The sequence below is a fragment of the Sturnira hondurensis genome, unplaced genomic scaffold, assembly GCF_014824575.4.
Source record: "Sturnira hondurensis isolate 20B ecotype Veracruz unplaced genomic scaffold, ASM1482457v3 Scaffold0011291, whole genome shotgun sequence".
Lineage (NCBI taxonomy): Eukaryota > Metazoa > Chordata > Mammalia > Chiroptera > Phyllostomidae > Sturnira > Sturnira hondurensis.
The window spans coordinates 1,278,235-1,304,383 of record NW_028083922.1 but is presented as its reverse complement, the minus strand read 5'-3'; the positions used below and the strand labels follow the sequence as shown (position 1 = coordinate 1,304,383).

Genomic DNA, 26,149 nt, shown 5'->3' with positions numbered 1-26,149 from the left:
AAAGAAACTCAAATTCAGAATGCATTTAAAGGCTACCACATAAAATGGCTGCTATTCATGCCAAGAACCTGAAGCTTACCCTGAAATGTGGGCTTATTCATACTAGCCATACGAGGACAGTAATGTTGACCTGGGAAGCCTTGAATGTGAACTTCCAGTGGAACTGGGCGTACTGATGGTCTAAAGTTGAACAAGCCCATCTAGAGTAAAAGTGAAAGAGAAACCATTTTCAGTTTTCATATTTAAGTTTATAATGTTATCGTGGCTCCTCATTGCAGCTACCTAAGCCACATTATCAAATGCCTGATTTATCAATCTTCAAAATACCTGACGAATATTGAGCCAGTCAGCAAGGTCTCTGGCATTAGCTAATGCAGTAGAGAGTCCAACTATTCTAACAGGCTTTTCTGTGTGCGATGAGATGAAATTTGTTCGAGAGACAATGACTTCCAGAACAGGGCCTCTTTCCTCCCCTGGGAAATAAAAATAATACACAGGAGTCATTTCAATGAATCCCGATGCTGGATGATGCAGGTACAAGAATCAAAGTTTGTAAAATGGCTTCAGAGACAGTGGTACCCACCAAGGAGATGGATCTCATCTATGATGAGAATTGTGACTTGCTTTACATAGGCCCTATTTTGCCAGCTTCTGCTGACTCCATCCCACTTCTCTGGTGTGGTGACGATGAGGTCGGCTTTGGCAATGGATTTCATATCAGGAGTCACATCCCCTGTCAGTTCAATAACTCTGCAGAGGAATAAAAATGATCCCTTTAAGTTTTCAGGTAACATATGACCTTGGAAAGGCAAAAATATGTCTCTCAAAATAATATTTTATAATGCTTAAGACTGCTTTATCTCCCTTCGATTTCTGAAATGTTTTGTGACTTGAGTCCAAAATAAATTTCTTAAGAATGTTAAGGTGATTTTCTCCCATAAAATGAAGGATGTATAATTCAATACTAACAATATAACTTTTATGCTGATACAAAATGTGTCAGATTTAGCTATGGTTATGTTTCTCTGCCCGATGTGATTTATAGAGAGATAAGCTCAAACCTTCTTGTCAATATGCTGGAAGAAAGCCTTCCAATGAGGGCAAGTGTTGCCTTATTCAGAGAAAAGGAGGTATTGATTAAGAATATGATTATGTATAAGCTCCATTTCTCAGCTTGAAATTTTCTTAATAGATTATAGGCAGATTTGAACACATTAGGACATAAAGAAGAAAGCTGGGACAAACATGTACCACTTCATTCTGAGCAGACTGTCTTATAGTGAAGAAGAGGAAAATTTAGAGGCAAACTCAAAATCAAAAAATATCACAAAAATTTTCACATGTTTTGAAAAGGGCAAGGTTAGCTACTCCCAGTGTAGTGTTCCCAAAGTTTTTACTTATTTTCATTCATCTTCTACTTTTACTTATTATTTTGAATATGTAATATATTCATATGACTGAAAGGATATACAGTGAGTAGTCTCTGTAGCACGCCTAGTCTCCAGTTACCCAGTTCTTGTTCTGAAGCAAACGCGTATTTATATTTGTCACCGTTTTGCAAAAACAAAGGTAGAATACTTTCTTCAACACATTTTTAGCAGTATCTCTAGAGAGCGTTCCTTCAATATAGATAGAGCTCTTTTTATAAAGTATTTTGTACTATGTGACTGACTATACCATAATTTATTTAATGGACACTCAGGTTACCTAAAATCTTGCTATTAAAAGCAATACTACAATGACTAATCTTGTGCAATATTTAAACATTGTTTAAAAAGTCATGTCCTGCCTGGCTGGTGTAGCTCAGTGGACAAGCCTGTGAAGCAAAGTGTCGCCAGTTCGATTCTCAGTCAGGACACATGCCTGGGTTGTGGGCCAGGTCCCCAGTGGGGGACATGTGAGAGGCAACCACACATGGTTTCTCTCCCACTCTTTCTCCTTCCCATCCCCTCTCTCTATAAATAAATAAATAAATAAATAAATAAATAAGTTTAAAAGTCATCTCCTTCCCATCCCCTCTCTCTATAAATAAATAAATAAATAAATAAATAAATAAATAAATTTAAAAGTCATCTCCTTCCAATAATTTTTATTGCTTGGTAAATTACCTTGCCAATTAAAGTGTTCATATTAAATAAAATAATTTTATTTTTTAAACTTAAAACAATGGAACTATTGATAACATTTTCGTAGTAGTTACAATATCTTCTTGTTAAAATATATATTTCCATTACCATTTATACCCCCTAAAACATCCTCCACTCCCCTTCCCCTGCAATCACCACACTGTTGTCCATGTCCCAGTTTCCTTTCTTTTGTTTCTTTCCTTCCTTCCTTCCCTTCCTCCCTCCCTTTCTTTTTGCTTAATCTCTCCATCCTCACCCCCACACCCAGAGCTGTCAGCCTGCTCTCTATGCATGAGTCTGCCTCTATTTTCCTTCCCAGTTCAGTTTGTTCATTACAACATTAGGCTCAGTGAAATAAGCCAGCCAGAGAAAGACAAGTATCATATGATTTCACTTACATGTGGAAATCTAATGTACAATACCTTTAAATAAAACATAATGGAAATCACTGTAAAAGCATTTATTTTATGCAAATCTTTTATTAGTTGGCCCCTTTAGATTATTCAAAGCATACCTTTTGAAAAAAATAAGAACTTACTTTTTACCAAGTTTTTCTTCTATTCTAACTTTCCAGTCATCCATTCTTTCACGTACAAGGGCTTTTAGGGGTGCAATATATACTGCCTAAAGGTGGGGGACAAAAAGACTCCCATGAACAGTGTGGTTTTAAAATGCATCTTATAATATTGAAAGACTTACAATTTTAAATTAATGGGAGAAAGTCATTAACTCAACCTGCATTTATCCAAAGACTGAAATACACAGTATAGCATAACACTTGCAGAAAATTTTTAGTATTTTGTAAAACATAACAGACATAATTTTTAAACACTATTTTATAGTAAAATTATCTTCTAACATAATGTGGAAAGAAAACATTATGAGACAATACATATTATTTAGAGAAAATTAGGGTCCAAATGAAAATAAGTTTTTCCTAGAATTATAATCAAAAGTTATCTGAGTTGTAACTTTTTCATGAAAAAAGTTATTAATTTTAAAATTCTGAAGAGAGATAATCTGCTTGTCTAAATTTTAATGTTGATTTTAATGGACTATGCCAGTGATGTGTATGTTTTAGGTGTTATACTTTTTATTAAGAAAAAAAAGACAAGTGGTCCTAATAATCAAATTTACATACAGATTATTAAAAAATAATTCTTTTCTTTCTAAAAGGTTTCAAATTTATACTAGAACTCTACTAGTATATTAACATATGCCTAATGGATCAATAATCACATAATATACTGAGAAGTAGGAAAACGTTAAACAGGGACGAAAAGTCACAAATTAGAAGTCACTAAAAATGGAAGTTAAAACATTTCTGAAATCATACAGTCAGAAAAATGGAATACATTCCAATCAAAACATACAAATTTGCTTACTTAAAAAATGTTTTTAAACTGTACTTTGTATTTCAAGAACACTTAAAATACTTGTTTGACTTGCCATGTAATTTTACATTACATGATGATATGGTCACTTAGAGAAAAGTGAAATAAAAGCTACCTCAACATTTCCTGTGTATAATCAAACTGTATTTGGAAAAAACAAGACTTCCTACCAAGATGGAGGTACAGGCAGATACACTTTGCTTCCTTGCACAATCAAAAGAAGGACAAGAAATTTTTTTTAAAAATCAACCAGAACTGCCAGAAAATCAAACTGTATAGAAGCCTGACAACCAAGGAGTTAAAGAAGAAATGTTCATCCAGACTGGTAGGAGGGGTGGAGACAGGCAGCTGGGGAGGAGAGGATGGGCAGCAAGTTGGTGGCTGGTGGTCCCACACTCACGTGTGAATGAACCAGGAGGAACATCTGGGGAGTCTGACAGACCACATAACCCAGGGTTCCAGTTCGAGAAAAGAAAGCCTCAAAACCTCTGGCTGTAAAAACCTGTGGGGATTGGAGTGGCAGGAAAAACTCCTAGCCTCACAGGAGAGTTCCCTGCAGAGACCCACGGGGCCCTATAATGTATACAAACCCACCCACCCAGGATTCAGCACAAGAAGGGCCCAATTTGCTTGTGGGTAGTGGAGGAGGTCACTGAAAACTGATTGAGAGCTAAGCAAGTGGCATTGTTCCTTCTCTGACCCCCTCCCACAATGCAGTGACATGGGTTGCCCTGCCCTGGTGATTACCTGAGGCTCTGTCCCTTACAACACAACAGGTGCACCAAGACAAAAAATATGGTCCAAATGAAAGAAAAGATCAAAGCTCCAAAAATACAACCAAGCAATGAACAGACAGCCAACTTATTAGATACAGAGTTCAAAACACAGGTAATCAGGGTGATCACAAAAATGGTTGAGTATGATTGCAAAATAGAGGAAGACATGAAGGCTATGTAATGTGAAATAAAGAAAAATGTATAGGGAACCAACAGTTATGGGAGGGAAACCAGGACTCCCATCAACAATTTGGAACAAAAGGAAGGAATACCATTTAACCAGAAAAGAATGAAGAAATGAGAATTTAAAAAAAAACGAGGAGAGGCTTAGGAACCTCCAGGACATCTTTAAACATTCCAACATCCGAATCATGGGGGTGCCGGAAAAAGGAGAGAAAGACCAAGAAATTGAAAACTTATTTGAACAAATAAGGAAGGAGAACTTCCCTAATCTGGTGAAGAAAATAGACTTTCAGGAAGTCCAGGAAGCTCAGAGAGTCCCAAAGAAAAGGGACCCAAGGAAGCATACATGAAGGCACATCATAATTATGTTACCTAAGATTAAAGAGAAGGAGAGAATATTAAAAGCATCAAGAGAAAAAGGAGATAGTTACCTACAAAGAAGTTCCCATAAGACTGTCAGCTGATTTCTCAAAAGAAACCTTGCAGGCAAGAAGGGGCTGGAAAGAATCATTTGAAGTCATGAAAGGGAAGGACCTACAACCAAGATCACTCTATCCAGTAAAGCTAGCAACTACAATGGAAGGGCAGATAAAGTGCTTCCCAGATAAGTTAAAGTGAAAGGAGTTCATCACCAAGCCCTTATTATATGAAATGTTAAAGGGACTTATCTAAGAAAAAGAAGGTCAAAAATACAAACAGTAAAATACAACAATCTCAGAACTATCAAGAACTGAACCTAAAAAACAAAAACAAACTAAGAAAACAACTAGAACAGGAACAGAATCAAAGAAATGGAGATCACATGGAGGGTTATCAGTGGGGAGGGGGAGGGGGAAGAATGGGGGAAAAGCTACAGGGAATAAGAAGCAACACTGGTAGGTGCAAAATGGACAGAGGGAGGTTAAGAATACTAAAAGAAATGGAGAAGCCAAAGAAATTATATGTACAACCCATGGCATGAACTAAAATGGGAGGATGCTGGTGGGAGGTGGGGTGCAGGGCAGAGGGGAATAAAGGGGAGAAAAAATAGGACAACTGTAATAGCATAATCAATAAAACATATTTAAAAAACTTGTATTTGGTAAAGTACTATATTCGTATTTCTTCCATAGCCAAAGACTCTGGATTATGAAACACTATATATCTTATAATTATGCCTGTGAATTAGGTATCTTACAATGAAAATGCTGATAAAATATAGGTATTTTATGATGAGGAAAGGATATGTGACTACCAATATGAATATATAGAAACCAAACTAGAGGACTCCAACATTTAAAGTAAATTTTCTTTTGGCCAATTTTTTTAATACTCATCTCCCCCCACCGAAACCTGACTACCAACTAGAAAAATTTCCTAGAAGAGTTTCCAAGCTACTCACTGAGTCCTGCTAATGTATTTAGAACTGGCTGGTATACAGATTAGGAAATGCCTTTTCTAACTGAATGTGAACGTGTGACTGTTTTGCAAACACACCTTTGAAGTAGGGTACTTGTTGAAGACTCTGAAAATGGCTAATTCAGCTGCAACAGTCTTTCCCGATCCAGTGGGTGCTCCAAGTAGGACATTACAGTCTGTGTGATACAGTGTATGAAATATCTGGGTCTGCACAGGGTTGAAATGGCTAAAGTTGTACAGCGCTTCATATGCTTCACAGCCCAAAGCTGTGATTGGTAAAGGCTGAAGATCCAGTAATTCTGAAAATACACATCAGGTATTGTTAATAACTAGAAAGTATGCACAATACTGAATATTGTATCATAGGATTAAATTACAACAAACCTTAATTCTTTAGAGAGGAAAAAAGCTTAACATAAATTCTTATATACTAGTTACAGATCGTTTTTCCCCTATTACCCTCTTATAGTATTGACCCACTGGACACTTTAGGGGGAGTTCCCCAAATATCAGCTACAATGCCTTCTCTTTTTTTCCAATTAGGAAAGTAATTGAATGACAGGTGTAAAAAATGTGTATGTTATAGAACAAAACTAATTGTACTCCAATTTGTAGAAAAATGAGAGTCATTCACAAACTTCAGTACTGGAATGGTTACTATAACAAATTACTTTTGGTTAGACAACTGACTAAAGCAGTCAAGTGAACTGTTGTTCTAGGCAATGGAAACTAAATTAACTTGAATTATTATGAGTTAGATTTTGATTCTGATTCCAATGACTTTAAAGCACAGATACTTTTCAATAATAACTAAAACAATTTTGGAAAATCAATGCTTCAAATTACTATTCAATATGTTACCTGTATGGGGAGGATGTCTCTCTGGCAGAATCAGATGTTGAAAGTTGATAATGCACACAGCCTCCGCTCCTAACCATCTATCGGACACTGCTCGGATGTAGTATTGGGAAGGCAACGGTTCAAAAATGGGGATTGTAAACACCAGCAGCTGAGCTTCTTTACTGATGACCTAATGTGAAACAAAGTCTCAAATGAATATAGAGTCTAATATTATAAAGGTTTTATTAGTATATTGTTAGTAGGTATTATTAGATTGTTAAAGGTCTTATTAGATACCATTGTTAAAGGTCTTATTAGATACCTATTGTTAAGACAATGGTATCTAAAGTAATATAAGCTGGAGATAAAGAAAATATCTTGAATTTCTAAATAGCTGAGATATTAAAAAACTTCAGAAACTTGTGGGCAGTTCCTTTCTGAGGACACCTGATATAACAGAAGGTAAAGTTATACTCCATTTACAATATTCACAATGTATTCATCATAAATTAATGGGTTAGTCGACGCCTCCAAGAACTTGAGGAACAACAACAGAGACAGCCCAGAGCAAGTAGAAGGAAGGAAATAACCAAGATTAGAGCAGAATTAAATGACATAGAGACTAAAAGCACAATTCTAAGGATCAATGAATCCAGGAGTTGGTTTTTTGAAAAGATAAACAAAATAGATAAACCTTTAAGTAGGCTCATCAAGAAAAAAAGAGAGAGGACCCAAATAAACACAATCAGAAATGAAAGAGGAGAGATTACAACTGATACCACAGAAATAGAAGAGATTGTAAGGAATTACTATGCAGAGCTGTATGCCAAGTAATTTGAAAACCTAGATGAAATGGACAAATTTCTAGAAAAATATAATCTTCCAAAACTCACTGAAAAAGAAGCAGAAAACCTGAACAGGTCAATAACAGCAGCAGAAATTGAAGAAGTAATCAAAAAACTCCCATCGCACAAAAGCCCTGGACCAGATGGTTTCACAGGAGAATTCTACAAAGCTTTTAAGGAAGAACTAACCCCGATTCTTCACAGACTATTTCAAAAAATCCAAAAGGAGGGAAAACTCCCCAACTCTTTTTATGAAGCCAGCATCATCCTAATTCCAAAACCAGACAGAGACACAACAAAGAAAGAAAACTTCAGGCCAATATCGCTGATGAACATAGATGCTAAAATCCTCAATAAAATATTGGCAAATCGCATCCAACAATACGTCAAAAAGATCATACACCATGACCAAGTGGGATTCATCCCAGGGATGCAAGGATGGTTCAATATTCGTAAATCAGTAAATGTAATACAACACATAAACAAAAGCAAACACAAAAACCACATGATCATATCAATAGATGCGGAAAAAGCTTTTGATAAGGTACAACACCCATTTATGATAAAGGTACTCAGCAAAGTGGGAATAGAGGGAGCATTCCTCAATATAATAAAGGCCATATATGAAAAACCTACAGCCAACATCATACTCAATGGACAAAAACTAAAAGCTTTTCCACTAAGATCGGGAACAAGACAAGGTTGTCCACTTTCACCACTTCTATTCAATATAGTATTGGAAGTTCTAGCCACAGCAATCAGACAAGAAAAGGAAATAAAAGGCATCCAAATTGGAAAGGAGGAAACAAAACTGTCATTGTTTGCAGATGACATGATAGTGTACATGGAAAATCCTATAGACTCTACCAAAAAACTGCTCGAACTAATAAATGAATTTGGCAAAACAGCGGGATACAAAGTCAATATCCAGAAATCAAAGGCATTTTTGTATACTAACAATGAATCAGCAGAAGCAGAAATCAAGAAAAAAATCCCATTCGATATAGCAAAAAGAAAAATAAAATATCTGGGAATAAATCTAACCAAGGAGGTTAAAGACCTGTATGCAGAAAATTACACAACACTGAAGACAGAAATCAAGGAAGACACAAACAAATGGAGACGTATACCGTGTTCATGGATTGGAAGAATTAACATCATCAAAATGTCCATACTACCCAAAGCAATTTACAGATTCAATGCAATACCTATTAAAGTACCAATGGCATATTTCACAGACATAGAACAAACACTTCAAAAATTTATATGGAACCATAAAAGACCCCGAATAGCAGCTGCAATGTTAAGAAAGAAGAACAAAGTAGGAGGGATCACAATACCTGATATCAAACTGTATTACAAGGCCACTGTAATCAAAACAGCCTGGTACTGGCATAAAAACAGGCACATAGACCAATGGAACAGAATAGAGAACCCAGAAATAAACCCAACTCTCTACAGTCAATTAATATTCGACAAAGGGGGCAGTATCATAAAATGGGGTAAAGATAGCCTCTTCAACAAATGGTGTTGGGAGAACTGGACAGCTACATGCAAAAAAATGAAACTCGAGCACCAACTTACATCATACACCAAAATAAATTCAAGGTGGATAAAAGACTTAAATATAAGCCATGACACCATTAAAGTCCTAGAGGAGAACATTGGCAGGAAAATCTCAGATATTTCACGCAGCAACATTTTTACTGATATGTCCCCTAGAGCAAGGACTATAAAGGAAAGAATAAACAAATGGGATCTCATCAAAATAAAAAGCTTCTGCGCAGCTAAAGAAAACAGCATTAAAATAAAAAGACAACCAACTGTATGGGAAAACATATTTGCCAATGATACCTCAGACAAAGGTTTAATCTCCAAAATATACAAAGAACTCACACGACTTCACTCTAAGAAGACAACTAACCCAATTAAAAAATGGGGAAAGGACTTGAACAGACACTTCTGCAAGGAGGACATACAGAGGATCCAGAGACACATGAAAAGATGCTCAATATCACTAGCTATCAGAGAGATGCAAATTAAAACTACAATGAGATACCACTTTACACCGGTGAGAATGGCTATCATAAACAAAGCAATAAACAACAAATGTTGGAGAGGGTGTGGGGAAAAGGGGACTCTGGTCCACTGTTGGTGGGATTGCAGACTGGTACAACCATTATGGAAAACAGTATGGAATTTTCTCAGAAAACTAAAATTGGACTTGCCTTTTGACCCAGCAATTCCACTGCTGGGATTGTATCCTAAGAACCCTAAAACACCAATCCCAAAGAACCTATGCACCCCAATGTTCATAGCAGCACAATTTACAATAGCCAAGAGTTGGAAGCAACCTAAATGCCCATCGGTCGATGACTGGATCAAAAAACTATGGTACATTTACACAATGGAATTCTATGCTGCAGAAAGGAAGAAGGAACTACTATCCTTTGCAACATCATGGATGGAGCTGGAAAGCATTATGCTGAGCGAAATAAGCCAGGCAGTGAAAGACAAATACCATATGATATCACCTTTAACAGGAATGTAAACAACAAAACAAACAAGCAAGCAAAATGTAACCAAAGACACTGAAATACAGAACGTGCTGACAGGGTCCAGAGGGTAGAGGGGAGAGAAGCACAGAGTAAAAGGGGATGGACTCACATGAATAAGTATGAAGGACACATGGACAATAACTAAGACGGGGGGTGGAGATGGGAAGGGGGTGGGGAGCACTGGGGGGGTGCAGGGCTGGGAATACAAGAAAGAAAACTGTACTTGAACAAAAGTTAAATAAAAAAAATAAATTAATTAATGGGTTAGTAATTTGGTATTTTTTTAAAGATCAATAGATTGAGTTTTAGAGAGAGGGGAAGGGAAGGAGAAAGAGGGGGAGAGAAACATCAATGTGTGGTTGCCTCTCGCACGTCGCCAACTGGGGACCTGGCCTGCAACCCAGGCATGTGCCCTAACGAGAAACTGAACCAGGGACCCTTTGGTTTCCAGGCTGGGTTCAACCCGATAAGCCACACCAGCCAGGGTTAATTTGACTTTTTATCAGAATTTCCCAGACTTTATTCATTTGGTTACTTAACTATATGATTTTTATTTAATATTTTTCTTCATCAAATTTTACTGCATAGAATGTGCAATTTTTGCCCAAATTTTTGATGCAAAAATAATGATGCACATTATTCATGGGTAGTACTAATTTCGTATCTATATAAATGGTTTTTTAATATCTATTTTTTATTTTTAGAGAGAGGGGAAGGGAAGGAGAAAGAGAGGGAGAGAAACATCAATGTGTGGTTGCCTCTCACATGGCCCCCACTGGGGACTGGGCCCACAACTCAGGCATATGCCCTGACTGGGAATCAAACCCTTTGGTTCACAGCCCGTGCTCAATCCACTCAGTGACACCAGCCAGGGCTATATAAATGTTTTTAATTCTCTTATTTATGCTTATGTGTTAAAAGTGTAACTCTAGAAAATAATAATGATATCTACATGCAAAATAATACAATATTGATATGTATTACTTTGCATATAGAATATGGTAATTGGTTTTGTTTCTAATATATAAAACTTGAATTTAAAAATTAAAAGATTTTTTCCTGACAGTTTGGGCCTAAAACGTGGGGGCATATTATACACAGGAGCACATTATACATGGCCAAATACAGTAGATGACTTTATTGTCTATTGTATAAAAACCAAACCATTTGGCATAATAGAAGGTAATTATGAAGACAAAGGCAATGGAAACAAAACATCGCTATGAAATTCTATTGCTGCCCACCAAGGCTCCCAGCCTGAAGCTTTCCTTCTCTTTGGGAAAAGGAGAAACTGGGTTAAGCGTCTGAATCAGGCATGCTAGCATTGGACTGAGTCTCTCTCTTGGGATTTATGGAGAGTTCCAAAAAGGAATGCCTTATTTGATGGTGGTTGTTTTTTAATGATACCTGAATAGTGAGAGTCGTGAAATGTTAATTTGAAACTTACCTATTGTATGAACTGACGGACCCATTTAAGACTCTCACTCTGCTATGTCAGGGGTCCCCAACCTGCCCAGCTCTGGGCCTCCCTGCCACCACACAGCAGGATGTGAGTTTGAATGTAACAGACTTGTATCATCCCCAAACCATCCCTCCCTAACACCTGCTCATGGAAAAATTGTCTTCCACCACAAAACTGGTCCCTAGTGCCCAAAAGGTTGGGGATTGCTGTACTACGCGTCTCTTGCCTTTTGGGACCTCCATTTCCCATCCCCTCTTTCCTCCTATCTTTTTGTCACTGAATTTATTTAAATAAAGCTGTATTTTGCATTTAAAATTGTTTTAAAAATCACATTGCGATATATTATTATTTAGTACAGTGTTTATGTAGCACCCAAAGTTATTATTTCCTATCTTTTAAATTTAATTTAATTTATTTTTATATTATATATCCCACCTCTTTGACATATTCCACCCTTCTGGAAGCCATGCCTTAAACAATGATAAAGATTACAATTCAATTTCTCAAACTAAGATCACATTGAATATTAACAATACTGTAACACAATAGTTTTAAAACCACATGGAAACATAAAAAAATACAGCTTTAATGACAGTAGAAATTATAGAGAAATAAGTAAAAGCAGAAATTGTTAGTTTATATTTTCTATTTATAATAGCAACATAAGCATATAGCCATACATAGATGTTTACCTGTTTTTTAAGAACTAGAAAATACTCTGAATGATAGATATGATCATTTGAAGGATCTTCTACCCAAATCCACCAGGGTTCTCCTACTGTCCCATGGACCTAGAAGACAAACAGTATCCTAATACTACGTATATTGTAACTCAAGTAAGTCATATACGCACTGTTGTTTGTATATCCAGCACCCGCTGTTTTTAATAGTTTTGTTGATAAAACAAAGTTTTCATTTAAAGCGTACAGTTCAATGGTTTTAACATATTTACAAAGTTGTACCACCATCTCTATAATCTAATTCTGGAACATTTTTATCATGCTAAAAAAAACCACTTGTACCCAGTATCAGTTACTACCTATCTCCCCACATCACCCCAACTTCCAACTCTTGACAAGCGCAATCTACTTTCTTTCTCTGTAGATCTGCTTATTCTGGACATTGCATATAAATCATTTAATATGTGGTCGTGTTATATGGAATCATTTAATATGTGTTTTTACAACTGGCTCCCTTCACTTACTATAGTGTTTTCAAGGTTAATTCATATTATAGTACACATCAGTCCTTAACTTCTTTTTATAGATAAATAATATTCTATTAGGTAGATGAAATACCATCTTTTGTATATTCATTCCTCTTCCTCTCTCTTTTTTTCTAACAAAGCCCAGCCTTACTCAGTATTCATCTCTCAAATGACTCAGGAGAAGGTGACCTCATTTCCTAGAATAGTTTTGACTAGGTAAGGCAATCAGCTATGGCACCTCCTTCCCCTTATAACGGGTTGCAGTAAAGGACAGACACACAACCAATACTGGCCCAGTTAGACCAAAGAAGAGGTCTTACAGTCCATGCTTTGGGCTGATGCAGTGAGGTGTTTTCCTTTCTCTAAATATGGACAAAGAAGCACGAAAACATTTGACAAGTAGCTGAAAGTGTCAGGAGAGCAAAAGGATATAAAGATCCTAAGCCCTGAATGGCATGATTAAACAGAAGACTCAGTCATCTTCAGGGCCTCTTCTACCTGTAGACATTTTATTGTGAAAGATAATATATTTTCTTGTTTAACAGTTTGAGACAAGTCATATTTTTTATTCTTGCAGCCAAGAGCATTCTAACTAAGAGAGTTAGTTATAAAAACAATTAAATGCTCCTTTTTTACTGGTGAATTAAGCCAAATTATGAGAGACTTACTGTGGATACTAACAGAAGAAACTGTAAAAACATATGAAACTTTATACATTTCAAAAACATTCTCTTAAATATAAAACTTGAAATATGAGTTTATGGTTAACTACGATTTTATATTTTATGTAAAATTTTTGATTTAAATATTAAATATGATTTTATGTAATCTGTTTCTCACAGAAATTCTGTGAGAAAGAGTATTATTATTATAATGTTTACAGATGAGGAAACTGAAGAAACTAAAGGTGATAACACTTTAAGACCATGGTAGATTTGTGTTAGGACTCTGGCTGTGTGATTTTAGGGCATGTTTTGAATAAAATTCATTTACATTAAAGATGTACTAATATCATGTAAATCAAAAGGTATTTGTATCTACTTAACTAGACCTTATAGTAATCATGTAAAGTAGATACTGCTATACTACAATTACTGATTTACTTGTCTTCCCCCACTGGCTTCTTTACAGAAAGGAGTGAATCTTATTTGCATATCTATGACTCTACTGTACTCTTTGCATAGTAAGTGGTACAAAAATAGACCCTAAGAAGTATTGACTTGAAGAAGAAGAAAATCCAGAGTGGATACTGGCACATGCATAATAACATCTAAGGTATTAGGAAAGAACAGAAGAAGGGGTAAAAGCAGAAACAGGAATGTGATGGGAGCCAAGGAGGACATTTCCAAGCACTATGTATAATGCTGAATGTTCAGAGAAGTTAAGAAAGTAATTACGAAAAGTCCACTTATTATGGCAACTGGTCAGTCTTCGGTGATCCTCGACTGAAGCAGTAGGTTCAGCAGGAAAGAAACAGGTGCCCAGGGGGAAATGCAGAATACTCACTCTTTCTACGAGTCTAAAGTTAAAGAAGAGACTTATCACATCAGGATTTAAAAAGGGCTCCTTCAGTATGGAGAATCTTACGTTTTTAGTAGGCTAAAATGACAGTAATTAGAGATGGCAAAAACAAAAACAACAGAGAAAATGAAAGAAGACAGATTAGGCAAAGTCCCAATGCAGCTGAATTCACTAAATGAAGGTTCAATGTTGAGATTTCAGGTTTCCAAGGTGTTCTAAAGAGGTCTCGTGGTTATCATATTAATATATCATACTGTACATTTTCTTGATGAAAGTACTACTGCAATGTTTTAAATGAATCTTTTACATATAATGTGTGTGTGTGTGTTTGTATACACACATTGGAAAGAATTTTCTAAATGCCTTAAGGACAGATGTAAGGAGGTACAGCTGAAGCCGCAGCAGAGACATTTTTGCCCAACACCGAGATAGGCATTTGCCACTTCTACCTGATCATTCCAAGTGAAATCAGCACAGACACTGAGCGTCACGCGGAGTACAGTCCGTGTGATGGGCTGAATGGAAGCTTCCATTGTAACGGAAGGAATCTGATGAACACATTGTTTGACCTTGAGTCCAATATTCACATGATGCAGCATGTGACCTGCAAGGAAAACATCACATAGAAGAAATGTGTCCAACAAAACAACAGCAATATAATCTGACTTGTAAATGGGATTTCAGAGAGGGTGATTTTATTGCTTGTTTTATGATTTGCTATGTAGAATAGTTGACATTCTTGACCTGGCATGTTTGAATATTTTGTAATAGTTAACTTGAATTAGCAATTCATAGCTCTGAAAACCAGTATCAATGTTTCTTCAGCTATTAATAGGGTTCTTAAAATTACTGAGACTTAATAGTGTTTAAACTTCCATAAACAGTTCTTCTTTTTTCCAGTTAGTTTATGACACATTATAAAAATATTTAGTGTTTTTTTAAAATAGCCATTAATTCATTCAAGGTCTATTTCAGAACTTAATACCCATGATGAGAAATGCTTTAATAATAAAACACAATTCATTCATCCATACCCACTTCCAAAAAACGAAGATAAAATATTAAATATAGTCAATGTGGCACAAAACTAACCACTTACATATATTTTCATAAATGATCAGATTCTAAAATACAGATACGTATGTGGGGTCCAGGGTGGCTTGGGGAGTCACAGATAAATGTGACTAACTATAAACATTTTCCTATGCTAATCCAAGTAACTAAAAGAGAACAGGTTATGTATATATATATATACATTTTCCTATGCTAATCCAAGTAACTAAAAGAGAACAGGTTATGTATATATATATATATACAGAAAACATGTATTTTACTTTTCAATTACAATTTACATTCAGTATTCTTTTGTATGTTTATAGTATCGGTATTTCTAATGTCTTAGCTCTTCACAATATAATTTTTTAAAGAATATTTGTGGCCTGGCTGGTGTAGCTCAGTGGATTGAGCGCGGACCTGCGAACCAGACGATCGCGGTTCAATTCCCAGTCAGGGCACACGCCTGGGTTGCAGGCCAGTTCCCTGCAGGCCAACTCCCAGCAGGGGATGCACGAAAAGCAACCATACATTGATGTTTCTCTCCCTCTCTCCTTCCCTTCCCCTCTAAAGATAAATAAATAAAATATTTAAAAAAAAAGAATATTTGTGAATAAATCAAATGTTTTATATTCACCCAAATTTGAAACTAAATCATTCCTCCTTATTTTGATAAAACATTTATAAGTCAAGTCAAAGAACATGTACAAAGGACCCATGGACAAAGACAATGGGAGGATTGTCTTTTGGAGTGGAGGTTCAACGGGGCAGGGGAGGGCAGTGGGAGGGAAAAGTGGGGACAACTGTAACCAAACAATTAAAAAAAAGAAACGGTACATTTCCAAAAAAAATTTTTATGTGTTACCCCAATGTGAATAATATGCTCTTCTTCTGTAGTTAATATCCTTAATTTCTCTTTATTCATACTGGTGCCTCCCTTCTGTCTTAGACATATTCTTCTTACTACAAGTGAGATGACTATCTCAGCCTCTCTTCACAGCTTTGAACATTTTGCCAGTAGCAACTCTCCCTCTTCTTTTTCTTCAGCCTGACTCCCTACATGAATAGTAGCTACTTATTTAGAATCTGAAATATTACCTAGTCAAAGCATTATACGTTTGTCCAATTAAACATTAAAATACATGGAAATGTATGTAGGAATAATTTTTCAATATTATGTGAAAAACCTTGTTAACTAATTCTCACCATTTACAGCTGTGATTCTATATGTAAAACACTCAACATGTTTATAAATTCCATTTGATAACTTAAATTCCATTTAACTGTTCATTCTTTTGAATGACATCATAAAATTTGGAGGGACTTCTATTAGAATTTAGATAAATGAAAAAAATTCATATGCAAACCCTCCATCCCCTTAAATTCATCCCCAGCCACCCACCATTAGCTGTCATCCTGCTCTCCATCTATGAGTCTGTCCCCATTTTTCTTTTTAGCTCAGTTTGTTCATTAGAGTCCACATATGAGTGATATCATATGGTATTTGTCTTTCTCTGACTGGCTTAATTTCACTTAGCATAATGTTCTCCAGATCCACTAATACTGTTGCAAAGGGTAAAATTTTCTTCTTTTTTTTTTATGGATGAGTAGAACTCCGTTGTGTAAATGTTCCAGCATTGTCTTATTCACTCATCTACCGATCGACATTTGGGCTGTCCATGGGCATGGACAACAGTGTGGTGAGTGCTGGAGGGAGGGAAGTAGAAGGGGACTAAAAGGTAATGTAAAAAAAATACAACAAAGATTAAGACTAAAAAAATAAAATAAAACAAAATTAAAAAAGAAAAAGCAGGTGGGATGGGTGGGGCTCACATGCATTCCACATAGCTAAGTGAGTGCGACATGTCAGATGTTGGTAAGTAGACCATATTTTTGTGAACTGAGGTAAGAAGGGAGGGAGGAACCAAGGAGGTACTAAATACCAGGAGACACGTGAGGCACTCAGGACTCAGGAGGCCTCCGTTTGACAGGACAGATGCCCACTGCAAACCCAGAATTCAGGCCGTGTGAACCCCCACCCAAATTGTACCAGATCCTAAATGTGTTAGCTTCCCCCACTGCTTTTGCTTTGTTCCTCACTGCGTGTTTTATATTTACTGAATAAACGTATGTGAAAACTCACACTACTTTATTTTATATCTAGTAAAATATTTTATGTGCACAGAACAACACATTAAAACATTTTTGCTTCATTCTTACCTATTTCATCTTTCCTCATGTCTTTCAGCTTATCCACAGTAAGATTTTTCTCTTCTAATCTTGTTAGAATGTGTGGTGGTAAGACTGAAAACTGTCTCAAAGGACTAGCCCAACCCCAGAGCCTCTTGTCGATGACTTTACTAAGATTCAGGAGCCTGTAGGTCATGGCAGGCCAACGTTTCCTCAGAGCAATCTCAAAGAGAGCACGGACAATTCTAGCTGCATTCTGAAGAATAAAAAGGAGAGATTGGTGGTTAGGTAACATGACCTTTTAAACAATACATTTATTATTCAGACTCAGTTCCAAAAGAAGTATGTCAAGGTGCACCCTTTAATTGTGGGCAACATCTATTCTTTTTTTTTTTAAATGTGTTTTTTAAAAGATTTTATTTATTTATTTATTTATTTATTTATCTTTAGAGGGAAAGGAGAGGGAGAGAAACATCAATGTATGGTTGCCTTTCGTGCATCCCCTGCTGGGAGTTGGCCTGCAGGGAATCAGCCTGCAACCCAGGCATGTGCCCTGACTGGGAATCGAACCGCAATCCTCTGGTTCGCAGGCCCGTGCATAATCCACTGAGCTACACCAGCCAGGGCAACATCTATTCTTATATACACCTAATTATCTTTATTATTTCCATATAAGAATAACTGGTTTCTTCACTTGTATGTGGATGTTATCCTGTTTAACTTTCAGAGGGTAGCCTTATTTCCAAGTTCTTAGGAAGCTCTAACCTATACCCTCTAAACAGGAATAAAGCAGGAAGAGACAAAAGGCAGGCAATGTATTTAGGGGGCTGTTGAGACCACCTGGAATATAACAACAGCCTAGTATAGTGATATGATTAAATTTACAAGGCTACTTAGAGAAATAAGGAAGACTCTGGGATACAGCCAGGGAGGACAATTGATGAGAGAAGGGTGACAAAGGAAATACTGATAAATGCAGCTACCCATGTTAATGACTTCCTATAAACTAAGCAGTATGTTAACTGCTTTATATGTACACTAGCTGTTTACTCTTTGCAACAACTGCATTTGATTGGTCCTGATATTTATAATTTTATAGATAAAGATACTAAAGCTTGGTGAGGTTAATAATTTGACCAAGGTCACATGGCTGGAATCAGAGTATCTATTGATAGCCAGGTCTAAACAGTTGTAAACTTAACTCCAAAATTCTAAATTCAGTGGTCTGAAAATAATTTCATTAATAGATATATAGAAACTTATAATGATTGAAGACATTTTTTCCATCTGTACAGTTAATTTCCATTTGTTTTGTCTTCTTTCCTCTCTCATTAACATTGAAGAGTGTTTTTAAAATCATGAACTTGGACATAGTTTATAGCATCTAATGATACTTGTATTTCAAAATAAAGAATGTTAAATCTGGCCAAAATCATAAAAAGAGATGAAAAAGAGTAAAGATTTTAAATAGCAAGTAGATGACCCAGCTTGAAATTATGATGGTAAGAGTTAGGGACTGTAGTTTTACATTTTGTATGAAATGTATATTTGTCTTTTGGCAAATCAACTATTTTTTTTCAGTGTTAGAAATGTAAGAAAACATATGGTGTTTAGAACTACAAGGACAATTCTGACATCCATTGATAATAATAGGATGGCTCTTACTAGGCCCAGAGAATGATAAATAAAATGAACATTTTAATTATTATGTCTATAAAATAAGTCTTTATTCACCATTCCCATTGCTCTTGTAAAAAACTGCTGGGCTAATTTTCCCACTGTGTTTGAAAGTATATACTTTGTTTTTATTTCAGAACCCACAGTTGTTTCCACAAAGCTCCAAGAGAAGGAAAGAGAAATCCTAGGTGACGGTATACAAACAAGACATTTTATCCGGAATGATATAAATCGCATGGAAATAATGGTTCAAGTCTCTGTGACATGTACAGCTTAGAAGACTAAATCTCAGCTTATTTTTTTAAAGATTTTATTTATTTATTTTTAGAGAGAGAGTAGGAGAAGGAGAAATAGAAGGATAGAAACATCAGTGTGTGGCTGCCTCTAGCATGCCCCTCTACTGGGGACCTGGCCCACAACCCAGGCATGTTCCCTGACTGGGAATTGAACCAGCGACCCTTTGGTTTGCAGGCTGGCAATTAATCCACTGAGCCATACCAGGCAGGGCAGAAACAGTAAATGTTATATTGTAAAGCAATTTGTATATCAGTCTCTGATAATATCTTCATAATTTTGAAGCAAGCAGAAATGTGGGCAGATTTTTCATCTAGAACCTACTAATGCTTTACCTTTTAGTTATATCATTAACTATTTTAATATAAAATCATAAAAAAAGAAACATTAAGAAAAACAAATAAACAAAAGAAGTTAGAAACAATGATTCCTATAAAGCTATGGGCTTTAGAGAATATACGAAATTTTTCTATGGCAGAACATCTTATCCAAGATGCAAAAAAAGTTTCCATATCACCTGGTGTGTTGGTTATGGTAAGTTACTGAATTCATTCAAATTGTTTGCCAATACATCTTGTTTCATGTTTGTAAATATTTCATATTCAGAGTTGTATCAAAGCATTACTCAGTATTCATGGCAATTTATATTAATTTAATACAAAAATACTTTTTCTATAGTAAGTCTTTGAACAAAATTACAAATATAAGAAATACAGATTNTTTCCATATCACCTGGTGTGTTGGTTATGGTAAGTTACTGAATTCATTCAAATTGTTTGCCAATACATCTTGTTTCATGTTTGTAAATATTTCATGTTCAGAGTTGTATCAAAGCATTACTCAGTATTCATGGCAATTTATATTAATTTAATACAAAAATACTTTTTCTATAGTAAGTCTTTGAACAAAATTACAAATATAAGAAATACAGATTAAGCTTTTATTTCTCCTTAACTTACAAAAGGCATTATTCAGTAAAAATAAAAATGGTATTCTCCTTAAACTAAAGAATTTTTTTAAGATCCTTTTGTAGTTCATAAGCGTGATGACTGGGTGTTCAGGCTCTCGTGCAACACGTGCCTCCCACAAACCTTGTTAAGACACGGGCACATTACCCGTGTGACACACACGCAAAAAAGATAAAAAAAAACATATCTGTAAAGAAAACCTCTAAATTGAAAGGTAAATAATGCAACTCCCCCCAACTCTTTAGTTCACATGGGTCATAAATATAAAAACATATCGTTAATATGATAGTATTTTTTAAAACTTATACATTTAATAAGTTATAACTTAGGGAATAACTTTCTTTCAGTCCTTATTTTTTAAAGTATCAACAGCAGAGAAGAAAGGACTTTTTTTAACCAGAAATTTATACTAAATATATGGTCTGTGGTATATTTATAAAGCCTTAATTAATGATAAAAATCTTTTCATATTTCTAATGTTTGGGGAAAGGTATGATGATTCCACAATACTTGCTTTTTTTCCTTAAAATTTCTTGTATTATTTCCCTTTGTAAGTAAACATTATCATTTAAAGTAAAATAAATCATATATTGATAATTTTAAACTCTAAAATAAAAACAACAGCAATATTAGAGCCAGACTAACCGCCAAATTCTAACCCCCATTCTTAATCTACTAGCTTAGACGGCATAAAAGATGTACCAATTAAACAGAACCAGTTCTAGGATAAAACAGTGATCTGGTAGCATGTCATCATTGCCATACACTCACAGTATAGCATGAAGTAATTCCCTGAGTGTCTAAAAGTAAACGGGAGAGAAGAAATGGGGAGAAATATTCTCACCTGTGCAACATATGCAGAATCTGATATAAGGGAGAAACTGTCCATCTCGCCTCTGCTGATGTAAGTTTGAAGTAGGATATTTATTTTCCCATAATTGTTCTCTACACCTCCAGGAGCTGAGAGTTCACAGAAATTGCTTAATAAGGCTTCTAACTCCTCTATTTCCTCTTCTCTGACCTAGAAGAATCAATGTTTTTATAGGATTATTTGGGTTGATTTACTGAAGTTTTTCATATTGAAATAAAACCACAAGTTTTATTTGCAAGTTTTTAAAAATACTTTCTATTTGTATTTTCCTTTGTATGCTAAAATAACAGTAATTGTTTTCACAGGTAGTTAGTAACAAAATAAGAAATTATCTTCAGGTTGACACAATTACATTCTATTATTCATCACCAATATTAAAGTTGCCATTGACATATAAAAATTTGATATGACACAAAAATTAAATCCTCTGACCTCACTATCCTTCAGCTGATGAGATTTCATATTTTATTTGACCAGAGTAAAAACCTCTGCCCAAATGGATTAGGGCAAACTTGAATTATCTTCAAATGCATTCATTAGAGTCATATATTTTATATGGTATAAGACATTCATAGCTTAAAGCTGTGAAGTACTATGATTCAAAGTATTAAAGTTTTCACTGTTAATAAGATTAAATTATAATATGGGTTCAGAGATATTCAGATCTAAGTCTGAATCATGCACATTCTTTTATTTTTTTGTGAACTTTATACCACAAATAAACCAAAATCTACATACTATATTCTCTGACAATTTCCTTATTTGAAAACCTACTTAAATTGTATTTGATTTGCAGGAGAGAGCAAAGAATGATGTCAGGTATGACATAATATCATAATCTAGGATAATGGACGTTGTTGATAAATGGAAGAACATTGCTGGTAAAGTGTCATATCGCTACAGAGCATCAGGAATAACAATTACTAATCTGATTAGCTTTTATGAATGAATGAATACGTATGTTACATGTAATTGATTCAAGCTTCAAGTAATCTTACCTTGATTTGCTCAAATTCTTCAGCTTTGGAGACTATAGCAAGGATATCACTTTCTGTTTTGTGAGCATCAAAGAGTTCATTGAAGGTCTACCAAGGTAAGTGTTATATTTGATTAAAATAGAAGGTCCAATAAAATATTTTAAATTAAAAACATGATTGTAAATCACACATTACTAAAGAACATTTGAGTCTTGACAATGCAGAGTTTGATGTATGTGGCATATTCTAAATCTCTGCTTATTTATCAGAGACTAAAAAGCATTCCTAAAATATAATTAGCTAGAGAATATCTTTCTTTATAAACAAAAAAGGGCAATCAATCAGTTAACAAAACCTACATTAGATATCCAAAAAAATGTCTGGCATAAAATTATGAGCTTGGCTTAATTTAGCATAGACATATAGAAATCTACCATTCACCAAATTTAAGTTGACCATGTATCTTATAAAATTTAGAGAGGAATAACTAAAAATATGTAACCTGAAGATTTGGTGATGATAATGCAATATTACTAGTGAAGGCACATAGAAATTCAGGTAAATGGGAAAAAAATCAGTAAAAGGCCATATAGAATAAAAACAAGGCTGAAGAAAGGCCAGAATTTCTGAAAGAGAGCTGCAAACAGGTTTTAGATGTAGTATGCTTCCAACAGACTACCAGGTGAACTAATGGGAAAGGTTACTTAGCAGAGAAAATGGGTGGATGTTATATGCATAAGCACATGTTAAATAAGTACAAAACTTAGATTTAGGCCTAGGTTTTCATATTTATGAGGCAATTTCACTTCAGTGATTTTTATTAACACTGTGACTTAAAAGCGATTTTAAATACAAAAATGAAAATGACCATAAGAAAAAAATTTAAGCTTTCTCTAAGAATAAAAAGTAAAAGTTCATTTTAACCCATCCCCCTTTTTTTGAACTTAAGTCCTTTCCTCACAGGTAATCACTGTTAAGTAGCTCCGTGTACTGACACATGTATGTTTATAAACACACATAAAGATATGCAGGTACTCTTTAAAGTGTAAATACTACAGTGGCACCTGGTCTGGTCCCACATAACATGGTGTTAAAAGGAACAAGCAAAGTACAGTCAAAATTACCTTTACAATTTTAATAGTCTTTCTAAGTCTTCTTTAGTCAGCGTTAGAACTTTTTCAAGTGTAATTATTTTTCAAGTTGTTATACAATGATATCATTAAGCCATCACTTCCCAGTTAAAATTACTTGGGCATTCAACCCACAGGTCTCATCAACATGCTAACTGTGTCAGCTCCAGTGTGCCTACCCCTTGGAATATACTTATTGAACAGGATGGCAAGGGGGTCCTGAATATTTAAAATCTTATTTTTTTCTTGTCTTTACTGAACATGTTATTGAATTCAGTGTGATAAAAGCATTTGTATCTATTAACAACTTGCATTATTGTGCATTAACCCTATATTTTGACATCCAGAAAGTATCTGCATCTAATAGCAAGGATATTATTCCATTTGTTTCACTCAGTTTAATACCTCAATGGTGTTGTATTTAATATAGTAGTGGCTGGCTGTTCTACCCAAATCAGTAGAGGAAAAATATCCGGTTCGCTCCTCAAAACGAATCATCCTAGCTTTGTCTAGCTTTCGTCCAACTTCAACCACCAACTGTTCGCGATGCTTTGCTAATGTCGGGTCAATCTATGGAGAAAAAAAATATATAAGCACTTCAATATTTCTTTAAATAATCATTTTTCTTTAGAGTTACATATACTTATATATGAAAACTAAAATTTTTGTTTTAGTTAGGATAATCTTTTTATTACAGTTTTTAAAGAAGCACATATTTATAAATTTAGGATATAACTAGAAATCATTTTATTTATTGAATAAACCAAATAAACCAACATTCATTTGGTTTGAATAGAATATAGTTATGAAATTCATTAAAATTATCAACCTGCATATTATCTTCAATCTAAAATTCTCACATGATTATCTTTTAAAAAATTTTTATTGTTGTTCAACTATAGTTGTTTGCATTTCCTTTCACCACTCCCTCCACCCAGTCATAACCTTTAAGATTGTAAGAACTAGAAATCAGCTTTAAGAAAAAAAATGTCTTCTCCCTTCCACACTTAAATAAACAAGGATTTTAAAAGATCAAACCATGTTGTTACTTTATTAGCATTTGGAGAAATGAAAGTGAGGATGCTTTCCTGTGTCAAAGCATACAAAAAAATAAGTAAAAAGCTATCCTTTCAAAAGTATGGTTTTAATGTTCCAGCAGTTTTCATAACTGCTGATGGGAAAACCCATATTTCCCTATAACAATAAAAGCAAAGAACAAAATAAAGTAATACTGAATTTTAAATAGTTTTGAAACTATTATATCAGTCTTTTTCCTAGCAGAAGGAACATTTATTATCAAATATTCTTGTTACTGTATGAGAAAGTGTGTGAATGTATGGATGTATACATACACACACAACACAAGCCAGGTCCAAAAGATCACTCTCTGGTCAGGAACAATAAAGTGGGCTATAAACTTTAAAGGGTATACAGCTAAAATAAATTTAAAAAATCAGAAAAATGAGTAAAAAAAAAGTACAGTAAGGAAGTAAGGTACAGTCAAGAATCTTATTAGTAAATACAAAGTCTTGAGTATTTGCTACAAGTGATACACTATATATGTCAAGTTCATCTTATGAAAATATGTTATTAATCACATATTACTAAACCATTGAAAATATGTTAAATTGCATGATATGTGTTAGTTCATGTGTACTGTGGTTACAAATTCACACTGAGTAATAAAATGAAAACATTTAAGGTAAAAAAAAGGTAAGGTTCTCTGAACCGTGAAGGCAGTAAAACCCTGTATCTCAGAAGAGAAAAATTCCATTTTCTCACACTGGAAAATTATACAAAAATGACTTATGATATTAATCTAGTACTTAAAAATCAATTGACATGTTCATATTGTGCCAAGAACTGAGATGGCTTAGTCTGTGAAAATGTTGTGTTTTGTTTTACCCCTTCAGTATATTTTAATAGTGCCACTGACTATTTTCACAAAGCCTATATTTCTAATCAGAATAGCTAGAATCATATTATTTAAAATTTTTAAGGCTTACAGGTTACAATGCACCTATATTTTATAGCTGAGAATAGTCTGGCTGTAAAAGAAGATATCCATTTGACATAGCATATATTTTAACTGAAAAGAAAGGTAGCCCAATTCCAATTACAGTTAATGTAAGTACAAAACAATGATTTCATGTTAGCAGCTTCAGAACTAGTAGCTGCGACTACTTTTCTTATTTTTTTTCCTCTTAGGTCTTAACTTTCAGTTTTCCCATGGTCAAATCTACTGTACAGGAAAAAGAGAATTTAAAAAGAAGCAAAATTGGCAACTGCTTTGATTACACAACAGAATATAAATTAAAAAACTCAGTTATTAGATAATGTAGGAAAACTGTAATTCTAAGTTGAATTCAGTTTCTTTGCTAATTTTTACTTAACCCATGTGAATATCCATACAATGATGGTGAAATAATGTTTTCATTAAAGGACAACTGGATTACATCTGTAATTAGGAAGCATTTACAGTGTATAAAGCCAAGTTCTAAAGACAAGACAAGATCTCACAGGATCTGTAAGCCATGTGGACCACACAACTGCCGAGCTCCCAGGAAGAGCAGCTCCCAGGTGCATCTCATTCTCAGCCTATGTGCGCAGAACTGACCCCGACCTCCAAGCTACTAAGATAACAACTCATCAATTTATTCTTCAGCTACATTTATAATA

The 26,149-nt window shown here is 34.8% G+C and overlaps 1 protein-coding gene and 1 non-coding gene across 2 annotated transcripts in view; one reads left to right on the top strand and one right to left on the bottom strand.

The window, feature by feature from the left end:
- Positions 1–26,149, bottom strand: part of ASCC3 (activating signal cointegrator 1 complex subunit 3) — a 320,030-nt gene that overhangs the window by 114,006 nt on the left and 179,875 nt on the right. The window contains exons 18-29 of the mRNA XM_037059706.1: positions 23,876–24,040; positions 22,362–22,448; positions 21,337–21,513; positions 17,584–17,809; positions 14,760–14,914; positions 12,275–12,373; positions 6,739–6,907; positions 5,956–6,176; positions 2,665–2,750; positions 584–750; positions 328–473; positions 80–200 (exon numbers count right to left, since the gene is read on the bottom strand). Of these exons, the coding sequence (XP_036915601.1) occupies positions 80–200; positions 328–473; positions 584–750; positions 2,665–2,750; positions 5,956–6,176; positions 6,739–6,907; positions 12,275–12,373; positions 14,760–14,914; positions 17,584–17,809; positions 21,337–21,513; positions 22,362–22,448; positions 23,876–24,040 (1,819 nt within the window). The remainder of the gene's footprint in view (positions 1–79; positions 201–327; positions 474–583; positions 751–2,664; positions 2,751–5,955; positions 6,177–6,738; positions 6,908–12,274; positions 12,374–14,759; positions 14,915–17,583; positions 17,810–21,336; positions 21,514–22,361; positions 22,449–23,875; positions 24,041–26,149) is intronic.
- Positions 20,546–20,649, top strand: LOC118996395 (small nucleolar RNA U13). The gene has a single exon (XR_005068479.1). It is a non-coding gene; the product is annotated as a small nucleolar RNA U13 (small nucleolar RNA).